The sequence below is a fragment of the Chiloscyllium punctatum genome, chromosome 19, assembly GCF_047496795.1.
Source record: "Chiloscyllium punctatum isolate Juve2018m chromosome 19, sChiPun1.3, whole genome shotgun sequence".
Classification (NCBI taxonomy): domain Eukaryota; kingdom Metazoa; phylum Chordata; class Chondrichthyes; order Orectolobiformes; family Hemiscylliidae; genus Chiloscyllium; species Chiloscyllium punctatum.
In genome coordinates this window covers 50,294,994-50,311,203 of record NC_092757.1, presented here as the reverse complement: position 1 = coordinate 50,311,203, position 16,210 = coordinate 50,294,994, and the positions used below count along the sequence as shown (strand labels likewise).

Below are 16,210 nucleotides of genomic sequence, written 5' to 3'. Positions count from 1 at the left end.
AAGCTTGTACTTCCAATTAAACCAGTCAGACTATAAACTGGTGCTGTGTGATTTTTAACTTTGTTCACCCTAGTCCAACACCAGCTCCTTCACATCATAACAGTTCACAGCAGCCATGATGAAGATTGAAGGAAATTCATAAGCATTTCTGCAACCGAGCTAGATTAGAGGAGAGGACACATACTGGCATGGTGAAGTTTGCTGTTGGGGAAAAAAAATTGACTTATACCTGAGAGATGACTTGTGCAATGAAGGTTCCAGAATTCATGGGAACAGTCATAGGAATGTGAACAACTAGAATACAAGCAGTCACTGAGCCCATGATACAGCAGCTTTTTTGGGAATGTCAAGTGCAGGCTGCAAGTGAAGCAACATAATCCCTTGTGAAGAGCTAACAAGATTTGGTTACCCAAAGAAATCTGTCTGAGTTGTTCCAAAGACTAAACCAGATATGGTCTACAATACAAATACATTAAACTGGCAACTCTGCTGAAATTTAAGATTACAGAAATGGATGGAGAAATTCAGGTCAGGCAGTATCTGTGAAGATAAGCACAATTAACATTTCAAGATCCAGCGACCCTTCTTCTGAACTCTGGTCACTGGACCCGAAACATTAACTCTGCTTTCTCTTGCCAGAGCTGAGTTTCTCCAGCCATTTCTATTTTCTGCTCCTGATTTCCAACATCTGCAATTTTTTTTTTGTTTAAATTTAAAATTAGTTGTGACCATTGGAGATGTGGGGCTAGAAATGAACAAAGAAATGGCAGAAGAATCAAGCACTAATTTTAATGCTGTCTTCACAAAAGAGGGCACAAATAACCTCACAGAAACATTAGGGGACTGACAGTCTCATGAGATGACGGAATCAGGATTAATAAGAAAATGGCGGTGGGAACGTTCATGGGGTTAAAGGCTCACAATCACTAGGGCAGATCCTGCATCCCAGAGTACTGGAGGAAGTTGCCTTGGAAATACGGGATGCATTGGTGTTCATGTTGCAAAATTCTATCGATTCTGAAGCAGTTCCTACAGACTGGAAAGTGGCAAATGTAACCTCGCTATACAGTATATAAAAGAGAGAGCAAAAGAGGGAGAGAAAAATCTGAGAATTACAGACCAGTTGGCCTAACATCATAGTAGCGGGGAAAGTGTTAGATTCTACATTTTCTCTATTCAGAGGTATTACCACATACCTGTGGAACAGGTGGGACTTGAACCTAAGTCTCCTGGTAGGGACACTAACATTGTGCCACAAGAGCCCAAAATGCAAGAGTCTACTATAAGTGACAGGACGACAGAACACTGGGAAAGCACTAACAGAGGTGGACAAAGCAAGCAGGGTTTACGAAAGGCAAATCATGCTTAACAAATCTCCTGGAGCTTTGGGAGGATATAACTAATAGAAAAGGGAGAACCAGTGAGTGCGGCATATTTGGATTTTTAGAAGGCTTTTGATAAAGTCCCTCATAAGAGGTTAGTGGGCAAAGTTAAAGCACATGGAATGGGGATAATATATTGGCATGGACTGAGAATTAGCTAACAGACAGAAAACATGAATGAGCCTTTTTCTGAGTTCCAGGCAGTGTCTAGTGGTGCACCGCAAGGATTAATGCTCAGGCTCCAGCTTATATATATAAAACTGGCTTTGATGAGTGAATCAAATGAAATATTTCTAAGTTTGCTAATGACATGAAGCTGGGTGGGACTGAGAGGTGAGAGATGGATGCAAGGAGGCTGCTAGGTGATTTAATTGAATGAATGTGTAAACACACAGCAGTTGCGGCATAATGTGGCTAACTGTGAAGTTATGCACTTTGATGTGAAAAGCAGAAAGGAAGAGTGGTATTTAAATAGTGATATATGGGAGGTGAGGATGTACAAAGGGGTCTGGGGGTTCTTGTCCAGAAGCCAATGGCAGTAGACAGGGCAAGTACAACAAATTAGGGTAGGAAATGGCATACTGGCCTTCAGTACAATTCAGTATTCTATGCAGGTTTGGTATCCCTGCATCAGAAAGGATATACCTATCATAGAGGGAGTGCAGTGGAGGTTCACTGGGCTAATACTGGGGATGGCAGGACTGTCCCATGTGGAAAGATTGTATCAACTGAACTTGTATTCACCAGAGTTTAGAAGGATGACAGAAGATCTGATTGAAACATATAAAATACAAACTAGACTGGATGCAGGGAAGATGTTTCCTCTGGCTAGGGAATCTAAAACCAGGGGATACAATCTCAAGATATGGGATAGATTATTTAAGACTGAGATAAGGAACAATTACTACACTCAATAAGGGTAGTGAGCCTGCGGAATTTCCTACTACAGAAGGCTGTGGAAGCCAAATCACTCAATACATCCAAGAAACAGACAGATTCTTTTTGGACTTTAAAGGCACAAGAGGTATGGGACAATGCAAGACAACAGTAATAAGATGGAGGATCCGTTCTGATGATACTGAATGGTGGAGCAGGCTTAAAGAGCCGAATAGCTCACTCCTGCTCCTGGTTTGTGTTTCTATGGTGCAATCCCTCAAACCTCAATAGCCTTGACAAATTATGACCAGAAATTTGTTCTGCACAGTGCTACAGTATTTAGTGTATTAACCGTAGCAAGAATTTGTAGTTCTATGAACTCAAAACAGCTACAATGCTTAATGCAGGGAGGCAAATGGCAGGAAAACATGGGTTAGATCCTCAAGGGTATGCCCAACACTTCCAAAATCATAAATCTTCATAAACTGGAAAAAGACTCATGACTGAAATGCCTTTTCTTCTCCCCCTTTCGAGTTTAAGTAACTTTTATTCAAGGACGTACACCACTTAACTTCTTAAAATGTCAAGAAAATTGCATTTTCCTTCTCCTTTAAGTGTTTGGCTTGCCCACTATCAGCACTAATCTGCCTCACTGTAATTTCAGTAGAGTTGGAAGCATCTAATTGTTTCTCAACTGCACACATTTTGTCTCAGGATATCACTTTCTCACATGTTAAACATTCTAACTGAAAATCTATATTTTTCAAAGGTAAACATAATGTTGCTTATTTTTACTTTGTAGTATTTAAAGGACACATTCATTTAACTGACTAGCTCTGCAGCTCCTTTGTGAAATGAGTGCCCAGGATTCAACATATCGATCATGAGTTTGTTTTCTCCAAAATTTGGATCAAATCAAAACAAAAAAAAAATCACAAATCACATACCAGACTGTCTAATCCACCTCCCAAAAGATCCACAGCTCCCATCTGCATTGAAGACATCTGTGGCACATTGACAGGGGGACCCAGGTCAAGGTTCAGCAGGTCACCCAGAAGGTCACCTTGGGATGGAATAACTTGAGGCTGTTGCTCCAAAGTCAAGTTTGCTGCAGGGGTTGGCCCAACTGGACTATCAGGCTCAATTCTAAAGGAGAGAGAAATGTAGCATTACAGACTGGTGCCTATAAAGTACAAGGAATGATTTCAAATGAGGAGCAGACATTTGCGAAATAATTGACAGTAGAATGCAATGCATCCGTCACTGATTCACTTATCATATATCTGTACATATGGCTTGGAAAATGAAGGTCATTTGGATAACATTTAGGCATTTGAGATACAGACCCTCCAACAATTGCAGTTTGCCTTATCTTTAGATATATTACAGAACGGTGGTGCATATAAGTTATAGTTATTAATGAAAATGTACAAAAGCCAACAGGGAAACAGATGCATATCAGCAGTAACAGTGCAAATTGAGAGTGAATTGAGGGTGAATTGAGGGTATTGACCAAAATTTTATGGAATGAGTTACTATTATAATCAAAGGCAGTGAAACTCTCAGTCACTCATCAGCTGTCTGGTCACATTTTACAGAGCAACCGGTTATCCACATCACAGCAGTATGCTCCCTCATTGTACCAGCCATTAAATCAGTTGAAAATTGAAATTTCCACGGATGCTCAGCAACTGTGTTTCTGGGCAACAGTTCAAGTCTCTTCACTCAGGTACTGACAATCACACTCCTGCATCTCAGCACTGTACAGAGTGAGACAATAATAAAGACACAAACTACAACTCCAGACAAGACTGCTCGGCAGTGAAAACTTTAAAAGACTTTGATAACTTCAAAGGAAGGAGGGTTTAGGTGACGGCAGCTTTAGAAGTTTAAGTGAGAAGCAGAAGTCAAGATGACAGAATAGCATGTGTGAAGGAAGTTAAAAATCATACAACACCAGGTTATAGTCCAACAGGTTTAATTGGAAGCACACTAGCTTTCGGAGCACAGCTCCTTCATCAGGTGATAGTGGAGGACACAATTCTAAGGCACAGAATTTACAGCAAAAATTTACAGTGTGATGTAACTGAAATTATACATTGAAAAATACCTTGATTGTCTGTTGAGTCTTTCATCTGTTCGAATACCATGATAGTTTCACTTCTTTCATGTGTAAATCACAAAACTCTTTTTTTAAAAGTTGCATTCTCAGTTTAGCTATAACAATGGGTGATAGCTAGACAATATGTTGAAAGTGTTAGCCCCCTGTTTTCTCTGTCTATGCCATGATGTTTAGACTGATTCTAATCTGAAAAGTGAGAGAAGAGTTTTACATGAATGCATGCAGTTTTTGAGCTAAGTACAATGTAACTCTGCAGGTACAAATTCACCCCACAAAATATATATGTGCATGTGGGTCTTTGTCTGTTTGTGTGTGTCTGTCTAGGTGGGTGGTTGAGAGTGTGTGTGAGAGAGAGAGAGTGAGAGTGAGAGAGAGTGCGCGTGCGTGAGGGAGTGCGCGTGCGTGAGGGAGTGCGCGTGCGTGAGAGAGAGTGCGTGCGTGAGAGAGAGTGCGTGCGTGAGAGAGAGTGCGTGCGTGAGAGAGAGTGCGTGCGTGTGAGAGAGAGCGTGCGTGAGAGAGAGAGCGTGCGTGAGAGAGAGTGCGTGCGTGAGAGAGAGTGCGTGCGTGAGAGAGAGTGCGTGCGTGAGAGAGAGTGCGTGCGTGAGAGAGAGTGCGTGCGTGAGAGTGCGTGCGTGCGAGAGAGCGTGTGTGCGAGAGAGTGCGTGTGAGCGAGAGAGTGCGTGTCTGTGAGAGTGTGAGAGAGAGAGTGTGTGAGAGAGAGAGTGAGTGTGAGAGAGAGAGTGAGTGTGAGAGAGAGAGAGTGTGAGAGAGAGAGAGTGTGAGAGAGAGAGTGTGTGAGAGAGAGAGAGAGTGTGAGAGAGAGAGAGTGAGAGTGAGAGAGAGAGTGTGTGTGTGAGAGAGAGAGTGTGTGAGAGAGAGTGTGTGTGAGAGAGAGAGTGTGTGTGAGAGAGAGAGAGTGTGTGAGAGAGAGAGAGTGTGTGAGAGAGAGAGAGTGTGTGTGAGAGAGAGAATGAGTGTGAGAGAGAGAGTGTGTGAGAGAGAGAGTGTGTGTGAGAGAGAGAGTGTGTGTGAGAGAGAGAGAGTGTGTGAGAGAGAGAGAGTGTGTGAGAGAGAGAGAGTGTGTGTGAGAGAGAGAATGAGTGTGTGTGTGTGTGTGTGTGTGTGTGTGTGTGTGTGTGTGTGTGTGTGTGTGTGTGTGTGTGTGAGAGAGAGAGAGTGAGTGAGTGTAGTGAGTCTTAAGTCTGTGAAGGGTGCACGTGAGAGTGTGGGAGTGTATGAGAGTGTCTGGGGTGGGGGATTGTGAGTGTCTGAAAGAGAGTGTATATGTGTGTGCATGAGTGTAGAGTGGTCTAAGTTCAAAGTTTGGGAGAAGATTTGTAGCAGCTCGGGTGCTCGTTGTTGTTGTTCTGTTCGCCAAGCTGGAAATTTGTGTTGCAAACGTTTCATTCCCTGTCTAGGTGGTATCCTCAGTGCTTGGGAGCCTCCTGTGAAGCGCTTCTGTGAGGTTTCCTCCAGCATTTATAGTGGCTTGTCTCAGCCTCTTCCGGTTGTCAGTTCCAGCTGTCCATTGCAGTGGCCAGTATATTGGGTCCACGTCGATGTGTTTGTTGATAGAATCCGTGGATGAGTGCCATGCCTCTAGGAATTCCCTGGCTGTTCTCTGTTTGGCTTGCCCTATAATAGTAGTGTTGCCCCAGTCAAATTCATGTTGCTTGTCATCTGCGTGTGTGGCTACTAAGGATAGCTGGTCGTGTCGTTTTGTGGCCAGTTGGTGTTCATGGATGCGGATCGTTAGCTGTCTTCCTGTTTGTCCTATGTAGTGTTTTGTGCAGTCCTTGCATGGGATTTTGTACACTACATTGGTTTTGCTCATGCTGGGTATCGGGTCCTTTGTTCTGGTGAGTTGTTGTCTGAGAGTGGCTGTTGGTTTGTGTGCTGTTATGAGTCCTAGTGGTCGCAGTAGTCTGGCTGTCAGTTCAGAAATGCTCCTGATGTATGGTAGTGTGGCTAGTCCTTTGGGTTGCGGCATGTCCTCGTTCTGTTGTCTTTCCCTTCGGCATCTGTTGATGAAATTGCGCGAGTATCCATTTTTGGCGAATATGTTGTACAGGTGTTCTTCTTCCTCTTTTTGCAGTTCTGGTGTGTTGCAGCCCTTTTGAATAGTGTCTTGATGCAACTTTGTTTGTGTGTGTTGGGGTGGTTGCTTTCGTAGTTCAGGACTTGGTCTGTGTGTGTGGCTTTCCTGTATACCTTTGTGGTGAAATCTCCGTTCGGTGTTCTCTGTGCCATCACGTCTAGGAATGGGAGTTGGTTATCCTTTTCTTCCTCTCTCGTGAATCTGATTCCTGAGAGTGTGGTGTTGATGATCCAGTGTGTATTCTCTATTTCTGTGTTTTTAATGATTACAAAGGTGTCATCCACCTATCTGACCCAGAGTTTGGGTTGAATTTGTGGTAAGACTGTTTGTTCTAATCTTTGCATTACCGCTTCTGCTATGAGTCCAGAGATCGGTGAGCCCATGGGTGTGCCGTTGATTTGTTCGTATATCTGGTTGTTGAATGTGAAGTGTGTTGTGAGGCACAGGTCCAGTAGTTTCAGTAGGCCGTCTTTGTTGATAGGTTCAACGTCCTGTTGTCTATTCTGCCCGCGCAATTTCATCAACAGATGCCTAAGGGAAAGACAACGGAACGAGGACATGCCACAACCCAAAGGACTAGCCACACGACCATACATCAGGAGCATTTCCGAACTGACAGCCAGACTACTGCGACCACTAGGACTCATAACAGCACACAAACCAACAGCCACTCTCAGACAACAACTCACCAGAATGAAGGACCCGATACCAAGCATGAGCAAAACCAATGTAGTGTACAAAGTCCCATGCAAGGACTGCACAAAACACTACATAGGACAAACAGGAAGACAGCTAACGATCCGCATCCATGAACACCAACTAGCCACAAAACGACACGACCAGCTATCCTTAGTAGCCACACACGCAGATGACAAGCAACATGAATTCGACTGGGACAACACTACTGTTATAGGGCAAGCCAAACAGAGAACAGCCAGGGAATTCCTAGAGGCATGGCACTCATCCACGGATTCTATCAACAAACACATCGACCTGGTCGAAGTCTCTGAGAGGATGCCTGAGAGTGTGTGGGGACTGTGTGCGCCTGTTAGGGTGTGCGTGTCTATGTACATGTGTGCCTGTGTGCGCGTGTATGTATGCATAGGGGTGTGTGTGTGTAGGAGTGTCTGTGTGTATGTATAGTCCAATGGTGGTCACCTGTAATGTGACATGAACCCAACGTTCAGGTTGAGGCCCTCCCTATGGGTACCAAACTTAGTTATCAGCCTCTGCTCGGCCACTTTTCGTTGCTGCCTGTCCCGAAGTCTGCCTTGGAGGATGGTCACCCGAAGGTCCGAGGCTGAATGCCCTGGACCACTGAAGTGTTCCACAACTGGGAGGGAACCCTCCTGTCTGTTGATTGTTGTGCAGTGCCCATTCATCCGTTGTCGTAGCCTTTGCTCGGTTTCCCCAATGTACCATGCCTCCGGGCATCCTTGCCTGCAATGTATAAGATAGACAACGGTGGCTGAGTCACACGAGTACCTGCCATGTACAAGGTGGGAGGTATCCCTACGTGTAATGGTGGTATCTATGTCCACACTCTGACACGTCTTGCAGCGCCTGCCGTGACAGGGTTGTATGGAGTTGTCCTGAGAGCCGGGCAGCTTGCTGCAAACAATGATCTGTTTGAGGTTTGGCGGTTGTTTAAAGGCAAGCAGTGGAGGTGTGGGGAAGGTCTTGGCGAGACTTGGTCTCAACCACATAACCTGAAACAAATCATTGTTTGTAGCAAGCTGCCCGGTTCTCAGGACAACTCCATACAACCTTGTCACGGTAGGCGCTGCAAGACGTGCCAGATTGTGGACATAGATACCACTATTACACGTGGGAACACCTCCTACCTTGTATATGGCAGGTACTCATGTGACTCAGCCACCGTTGTCTATCTTATACGTTGCAGGCAAGGATGCCCGGAGGCATGGTACATTGGGGAAACCGAGCAAAGGCCAAGACAATGGATGAATGGGCACCGCACGACAATCAACAGACAGGAGGGTTCCCTCCCAGTTGGGGAACACTTCAGTGGTCCAGGACGTTCGACCTCGGACCTTTGGGTGACCATCCTCCAAGGCGGACTTTGGGACAGGCAGCAGTGAAAAGTGGCCGAGCAGAGGCTGATAACTAAGTTTGGTACCCATAGGGGGGGCCTCAACCAGGACCTTGGGTCCATGTCACATTACAGGTGACCACCATTGCATTATACACACACACACACACACACACACACACACTTCAATACACACACACCCTTACAGGAACACACACTCCCCACACACTCACAGGCATCCTCTCAGAGACTTAGACCACTCTACACTCATGCACACACATATCACTCTCTTTCAGACACTCACAACCCCCCACCCCAGACACGCACACACACTCCCACGTGCACCCCTCACAGATATAGACACTCTACACTCACTACACACACACATATACACTCTCTCTCACACTCTCAACCTCCAACCCACACACAAACAGACAAAGACCCACATGCACATATATATTTTGTGGGGTGAATTTGTACCTGCAGAGTTACATTGTACTTAGTTCAAAAACTGCATGCATTCATGTAAAACTCTTCTCTCACTTTTCAGATTAGAATCAGTCTAAACATCATGGCATAGACAGAGAAAACAGGGGGCTAACACTTTCAACATATTGTCTATCTAACACTCATTGTTACAGCTAACCTGAGAATGCAACTTTTAAAAAAAGGGTTTTGTGATTTACACATGAAAGAAGTGAAACTATCATGGTATTCAAACAGATGAAAGACTCAACAGACAATCAAGGTATTTTTCAATGTATAATTTCAGTTACATCACACTATAAATTTTTGCTGTAAATTCTGTGCCTTAGAATTGTGTCCTCCACTATCACCTGATGAAGGAGCTGTGCTCCGAAAGCTAGTGTGCTTCCAATTAAACCTGTTGGACTATAACCTGGTGTTGTGTAATTTTGAACTTTGTACACCCCAGTCCAACACCGGCATCTCCAAATCACTTGTGAAGAAAAGCAGAGTCGGACAGGTCGGGACAAACTTAAATAGGAACAGTGCTGCAGCAAATAACATCCATTTGAATAAAATTATAGGCTCTTTATTGCAAATGCTTCACATATAAAAAGATAGTGAACTGTTAGAGAGTGGCTGAATAGGTTGGGGCTGTTTTCCCTGGAGTTTGCGTGGCTGAGGGATGACCTCATAAAGGGTTATAAAATCATGAGGTGCATGGATGGGATAAATAGACAAAGTCTCTTCCCTGGGTGGGGTGGGGTGGGGGAGGTAGGTTGGGAGTGGGGGAGTTGAAAAATGTGGTGCTGGAAAAACACAGCAGGCCAGACAGCATCCGAGGAGCAGGAGAATCGACGTTTCGGGTATAAGCCCTTCTTCAGGAATCAGGGGTGGGGGAGGTGGGGCAAAGCGTCCAGAACTAGAGGGCATAAGTTTCAGGTAGGGGGAAAGATTTGCAAAGGATGGCTCACGTATGGAATGAGTTGCCAGAGGCAGTGGTAGAGGCTGGTACAATTACAGCATTTAAAAGGCATCTGGATGGGTATATGAATAGGAAGGGTTTAGAGGGATATGGGCCAAATGCTGATAAATGGGACTAAATTAATTTAGGATATCTGATTGGCATGGACGACATGGACCATGCTGTTCACCTCTATGGCTCTCATTGCACAGAGGCATAAACGATTTAGATCAGGTCTTTCCAAAGTGGGAGTCAGGATCCCAAGCTGAATGTTTGGAGTTGTCATAAAGCTCTGATCAAGTTATAACAGGCCTCTAGATACAGTGATGACAAAAATCCCCCACCCGCTTCCCCAAATCTTGCATTTCTCAACAAGGAGCCACGAAAACCTTCAAGTCTCGAAATCAGGGCAGTGGGAGAAAATTTGAAATCTAATTTAGATCTAATCACCATTAAAGACATTATTAAAAGGTGATCAAGATTGGAAAATTTATTATACAAAAGTATTTAGCACTTTGAAAAAACTGACAGAATGGAAACAAAGAGCATTGCCTTGATAGTGAGAAAGGATCTTGGCTCAGAAGTTGAGGAAGTTGAATCAATATGATGGACTTTGGGAAGAGCAAGGGTCAGAAAAATAATAGCTTATAGATACATTATAATGACTTGAGCTTGTAACAAAGGAAACTTCAGAGTTTTAGGATACGTTAACCTTCATGCGGACTAGGCCAATCAAATTTGTGAAAGGGAAGTACAAATTAAATTTGGTAAAAACTTTTGTGACAGTTTCCAAATGGAGTAAACCTTTTTTAGATTGCACAATCATCAATAAGGTAGAGTTTATTAGCAATCTCACAGCAAAAGATTACCTGGGAAAGCACAACACATCTGAATTCTACATTAGTTCAAATATTTTGGTCAGCAACAGAGTGAGTCTATAACCTATTTAAAACTGTACCCTTGTCTGTTTACACTGGAGCCTTTGGACTGTCCCTCACTGGTTCCAGCCTCAGATCCATTGATGAACAGAGTGAGCAGGCCTTGTGGAAAATGCAAGACCAGTGAAGTCAATCCCCTTTTTTCATAATGAACTCAAGGCACACCTCTTCAGATTTATCTTCAGTTCACTGATTTGCAGTGTCTTTAAAATGTCCTGGATCTGAGGAGTTGTATGGTCTACCAGTGCTCCTATTTCTCATGTTCTTATGACTAAAACTTTAATGAAAAGTCCATCATAGACTTTTATTCTGATTTTTAAGTGGCAGGGAGATGCAATGATAGAGTGTCTGGAGGAGTCTGTGTGAAGATACAATATTCTTGAACTGGAAATATTGTTTACAATGTGCAATTGGTCATTAGAAAAAACATTCAACCTTTCCAGAATTTACTGAAAGTTAAATACTTCTTTGGAGATTCAAACAGCGATGTCATATTGTCAGTTCAGGTTATTATGCTGGTCCAGAATTTAAAAATATTAAACATGCTTTGTTTGTCATTACAGCACAGAGAACAGAGGTTTAAGGTACAAGAGGAAACAGATTCCAATGGTGAATATGTTCATTCCATTACCTCAACACTAACAATGACTAATATTCTGGGATAGAATTGCAGTAAGGTACAGAAATAAACATTTACAAAAAAGAAAATAAAGATTTTAGAAGAGAGGGTGCTACAGAACCTACACTAAGCCTCAGCTCATTGACAAAATGTGTTTATCTAGTGGCTTTCATCCATTAGTGGTTAAAAGTAAAAATATAAATAACTTCTATTATAAATTATGTCTATATTTGGACAGCATGGTTGCTCATTAGTTAGCACTGCTGCCTCAGTGCCACAGACCAGGGTTCAATTCTACCCTCGGGCGACTGTCTATGTGGCATTTGCACACTCATTCTGTGTCGGGGGGTGGGTTTCCATCGGGTGCTCCAGTTTACTCCCACAGTCCAAAGATGGGCAGTTTGGTGGATTGGCCATGCTAAATTGCCCACAGAGCATCTGCAGGATTAGCCATGGAAATCCAGGGTTACAGGGACATGGTGGGGTGGTCTGTGTGGAATGCTTTATGGAGGATCAGTGTGGATTCAATGGGCCAAATGGTATGCTTGCACACTGTAGGGATTCTATGATTTCATTGATTTAAACATGACCACTAATAATTTGAAGTTGTTTGACTTGTGCTAGCAAAGCTGGTATCTATAAATTTTAAATGTTCAAGCAATTCTAAACCGTGAGAATTAAACACACTCCTCTCAAATTGATCAGACTGTCAAAATGTTATGACTCACAACTTAACACTCAGTGTCACTTCAATTTTGCTTAAATTGGGAAATCAAGTGAGAGAATCACTTCCCATTATGCAGAGACTAACAAGACTGAGAAGAGAAGATGCAAGGTAAATTGGGAAGAAAAATCAAGCTTCTGTTTTAAAGTACTGAAACTGTAAGGGAAAAACAAGGTGAGGGTTTTCACTGGATGAGAATTAATGAGAATACAAGATTATGAGAAATCGAGATATCATTAAACTATAGTGTCTACAAAGGAGACAAAGAAACTCAAAAGCACTGCACAAAAACAACTTCCTTATGAAAGGTACCTAGGGGAAGGATCTCCTCTTCAGAATTAGTCACTACAGTGCAGGAACTTTGGAAATTGTACATACTAAGGGTGGGTGACTTGAAAGAAATTGATGAGAGGAATTATCAACCAGACCGTATAATGCTGTCTGGTTGGGAGCAAATGTTGCATGGAAAACTACAAAGTAATTCAGACCACTTCGTACAAAAGGTCACCTATAAGTTACCTCCACTTTTGGACAGGGGACACTGAGAAACAGGGAGGATTGTAACTAGGGAAATGAAATATGTTCTATTAAATCCCTTAGTGGAACAGATTGTACAGTGTGGGGGAGAAATGAGTTTCAATGGACAAAATAATATTGCTGAATTTTATATTTGACACATTAAAGTAAAGGCCAATCTGATGCTGAGCATTAGTCACAAATCATTTTGCCTTGTTGTCAAAAATAGTGAACATAATCCTAGTAGACACTGTTAAAAAAAAAATTTAATTCATCTTTTTTCATTAAAAGTGCCAAAGAAAGAACTTGAACCAAGACTGCACAGAAAACTGTTTGGCTCAGGAAGTATTAGGAAATCTTTTCAATTAAAAAACAGATGCCAATCAAAAGCGGTTCATGCAGTTTTGGCCAATGTGTTGAAAAGGAGTAGAATAAGTTTCACATGATGAATTTCTGAGACAAAATTCTGTTTACATTTAACTGTCAATGCTTGGTTACTTTTACTTGGTGAAATTAACCAAGCACTGACAGTTAAATGTAAACAGAATTTTGTAACAGTATTTCTAACCTTGCTGCAAACCAAAGCTTGGTAAGGTTAATACCATAGAATGTTCACCTGGCTCATCTCAATCAAGTTATTAAACAAGCTGGACAAAACTACACCCTTACAAATTGGTACCAACTACTGAAAAACAGGCACATTGAACCAACTAATCTTCACTTTTTCAAACTTTGAGTCCCAACATGTCTTTATTAACAGGTTGTGGCCTGCTGCCTGCTGCCAAAACATCATATTGTCCCAAAGTGGATTATTCATTCAAGTAATAAATCTCCATGAAGGCATCATTCTCTGCTAACGCAGAGATTGGCAAGCAGGGGGAGAAAGATGTAAAACCAATCCCTCTAAACTCATTTGCACTACTGCATCAGATCAAGCTGCAGCTGAAACAAGTTAACATATGCTTTGGGCACACCAGGTTGCCAGTTCAGGATCTCAGATTTTTGCGTCTGTAGACCTGAGGTTTGAGGAGGTCATCTGCACTTGCTTAATATCACAGTGCTCACTCATGTGTAACTCAAATTCTGTGACACTGAATTTAAGCAGCCAGTAATACTACCATTTTATCAAATGGAAATTTTCCTCATTAGCCTACCAATAAAGAAACTTCTTCTTGCTCCAAGGTTTGTAATTTTTGATGATCTTTAGACAAGAGTGCCAAGCAAAGCAACATCATGCAATGAAAGGCTAATGTGCACTCCAGGGAAAATTGTTGCTATCCACTACAAAATCATATCTCTTTTTCCTGAATGAGGTGGATCATCAGGCATCAGCGATTAGAGATTTCCGTATCATTCAAAATCAAGTCTATCTTCTTCCACTAAGCACAAAATGTCTGTCAAATTCATTTACATTATAGCCTTTCACACATTGGTACTAACCCTCCAAGTTGCATTGGCAGGTGCTTGCGATGGATCCCGTGGCTACCCTCCACAAATGCATTTGGAGGTTTGTGGTAAACAGATGCCAATGACCCGATGTGACAGATGAGCTCGTCCAGCAGGGTCGGTTCTATCAAATCAGTCTCTTCAGAAATGAGTGGCTTTTCAGACAACACTACTTCTTTTGCAGCCACAGGGTCTGTGGACAGCAAGCGCCAGTATATATAACCACGGTCACGGAGATCAGGATTATCAGAATCCTAGAGACATACAGAAAGGGAAGAAGTATTAGCATATCTATAGCTTTTGCCAGGTAGCACATCAGTCCAGTTTATTCTTGATTCAATTATTGGAACTCACCAGAAAATAAAATCATGTCTTTTTAACGCACCGAAATACTGATTGCAAATACTCAGCAAAATCCACGAATGTCATTTGAATATTCTCTTCCACTGAAATGAATTTTAAAAAGACCTGATATATCACCACCTGGAACTATAAGAATTCAGACCCTCACAGGCTGAGGGTTGCTGCAGCTCTTTGATGAGCTAGCCAGCAACTTGAACGCAGAACACGCCGTACATATGCAATCCATAACTAACCTGTGTGTCGTGCACAAAGTCCCATGGACTGAAGACAATTTTCTAAATATACAGATAACCTCTAACATCACAAAAAAAAGTGTCAGGGTGAAGTCATTTGACAAAAACAAAACATTATAAATGCTGTGAAACCAAAATAAAAATGAAATGCTCAAAAGGTTCAGCAGATACGGTTGCACTTGTGGAGAAAGAAAGAGAGTGAATGTCCCGAGTCAAATGTGACTTCTTTTAAACTGAAGGGAGATTGAAGTGCAGCATGTTGTATGCTGTTGAAAGGGGAAAGGGAGAAAGAAGGGAAGGTTCAAGAGTAAACTGCTGTCCTTGCATCCATTTCAGACATCAAGGGATAAAGCTCAACTTTATATTCATAGAAACTGAGCTGCAGCTGTGGTTGAAATAAAAATTCACACACTGGCACTTCTTTATTTGTAGTAGGATTTTACTCCACTAAAGAATTCCAATTACTCCCAGAAACTCTGGTGAACAAACAAAACATCAAGGTCAGAAAGAGAGATCTGAATGTTTGCATTTTGTTTAGATCCAGCACCTTTATGCTTGCATGTCAGTATTTGGTTTTCCTTTCCCTCCAATAAAATCCACACTGATGTCAACACCAGCTTCATAATATGTCGCCAAACAAGACACGCATAAAATATCACACACTAAATCTCCTTTCCTTATAAAAGCTCCACAGGCCCATTTATTCAGGCTCAGTGCGCAGCAGGTCAAAGACCACCCAAAGGAAGAAAAAGCTTCTTCTTAGGCAATGCCATGGGGCTGTGCAGGATTTGTTTCTACACTAAAAAGGAGTTCTCAAGCGACTGAACAGTCCAACACATGATCTTCAGATTGTGTCACAAGCAGGGCAGCTGGTGGTTAGAGGGAAATGGGAAGATGGGATGCCCGGATTGTCATGTACTCCATTTACAATGGGAGTCTAAGTGCACATTTGTTCCCAGATGCTTTCCCTTCACTTCAGGGAGTCTTGTGGCAGGATTCCCCAGAATTTAGTGGGGATGTCGCATGTTATAGACATCAACTTTGAAACTGTCCTCTGCTATCCTGGGGCTTACATGCCAAGTTAAAGCTCCGAGCAGAGTGTTTGATTTGGAGTATTATGTCAGGCATGCAGATGATGGAGCTCATCCAATGGAGCTGATCAAGCCTGGTTAATGCTTCAATGCTGGGGATATTGTGCTGAGTGAGAACACATTAGCATGCTGATCTAACCAATGGATCCACAGGATTTTACAGAGGCCTGCTATATAGAGTCCATATCTCTGAGTCACATAACAGGGACCAAACTGCTCTGATTGCCAGTATTTAAATTTTCTTTTCGCCTCCCCCCAACAATATCCACACGGACTTCGCAATACTTTCAAAGACGACTGTCGGTAATATATCACACATCAAA

At 42.6% G+C, this 16,210-nt stretch overlaps 1 protein-coding gene across 2 annotated transcripts in view; it reads right to left on the bottom strand.

The window, feature by feature from the left end:
* Positions 1-16,210, bottom strand: part of ap2b1 (adaptor related protein complex 2 subunit beta 1) — a 310,350-nt gene that overhangs the window by 181,903 nt on the left and 112,237 nt on the right. For both annotated transcript variants that reach the window (XM_072589357.1, XM_072589358.1), the window contains exons 13-14: positions 14,195-14,454; positions 3,206-3,404 (exon numbers count right to left, since the gene is read on the bottom strand). In XM_072589357.1, the coding sequence (XP_072445458.1) occupies positions 3,206-3,404; positions 14,195-14,454 (459 nt within the window). The remainder of the gene's footprint in view (positions 1-3,205; positions 3,405-14,194; positions 14,455-16,210) is intronic.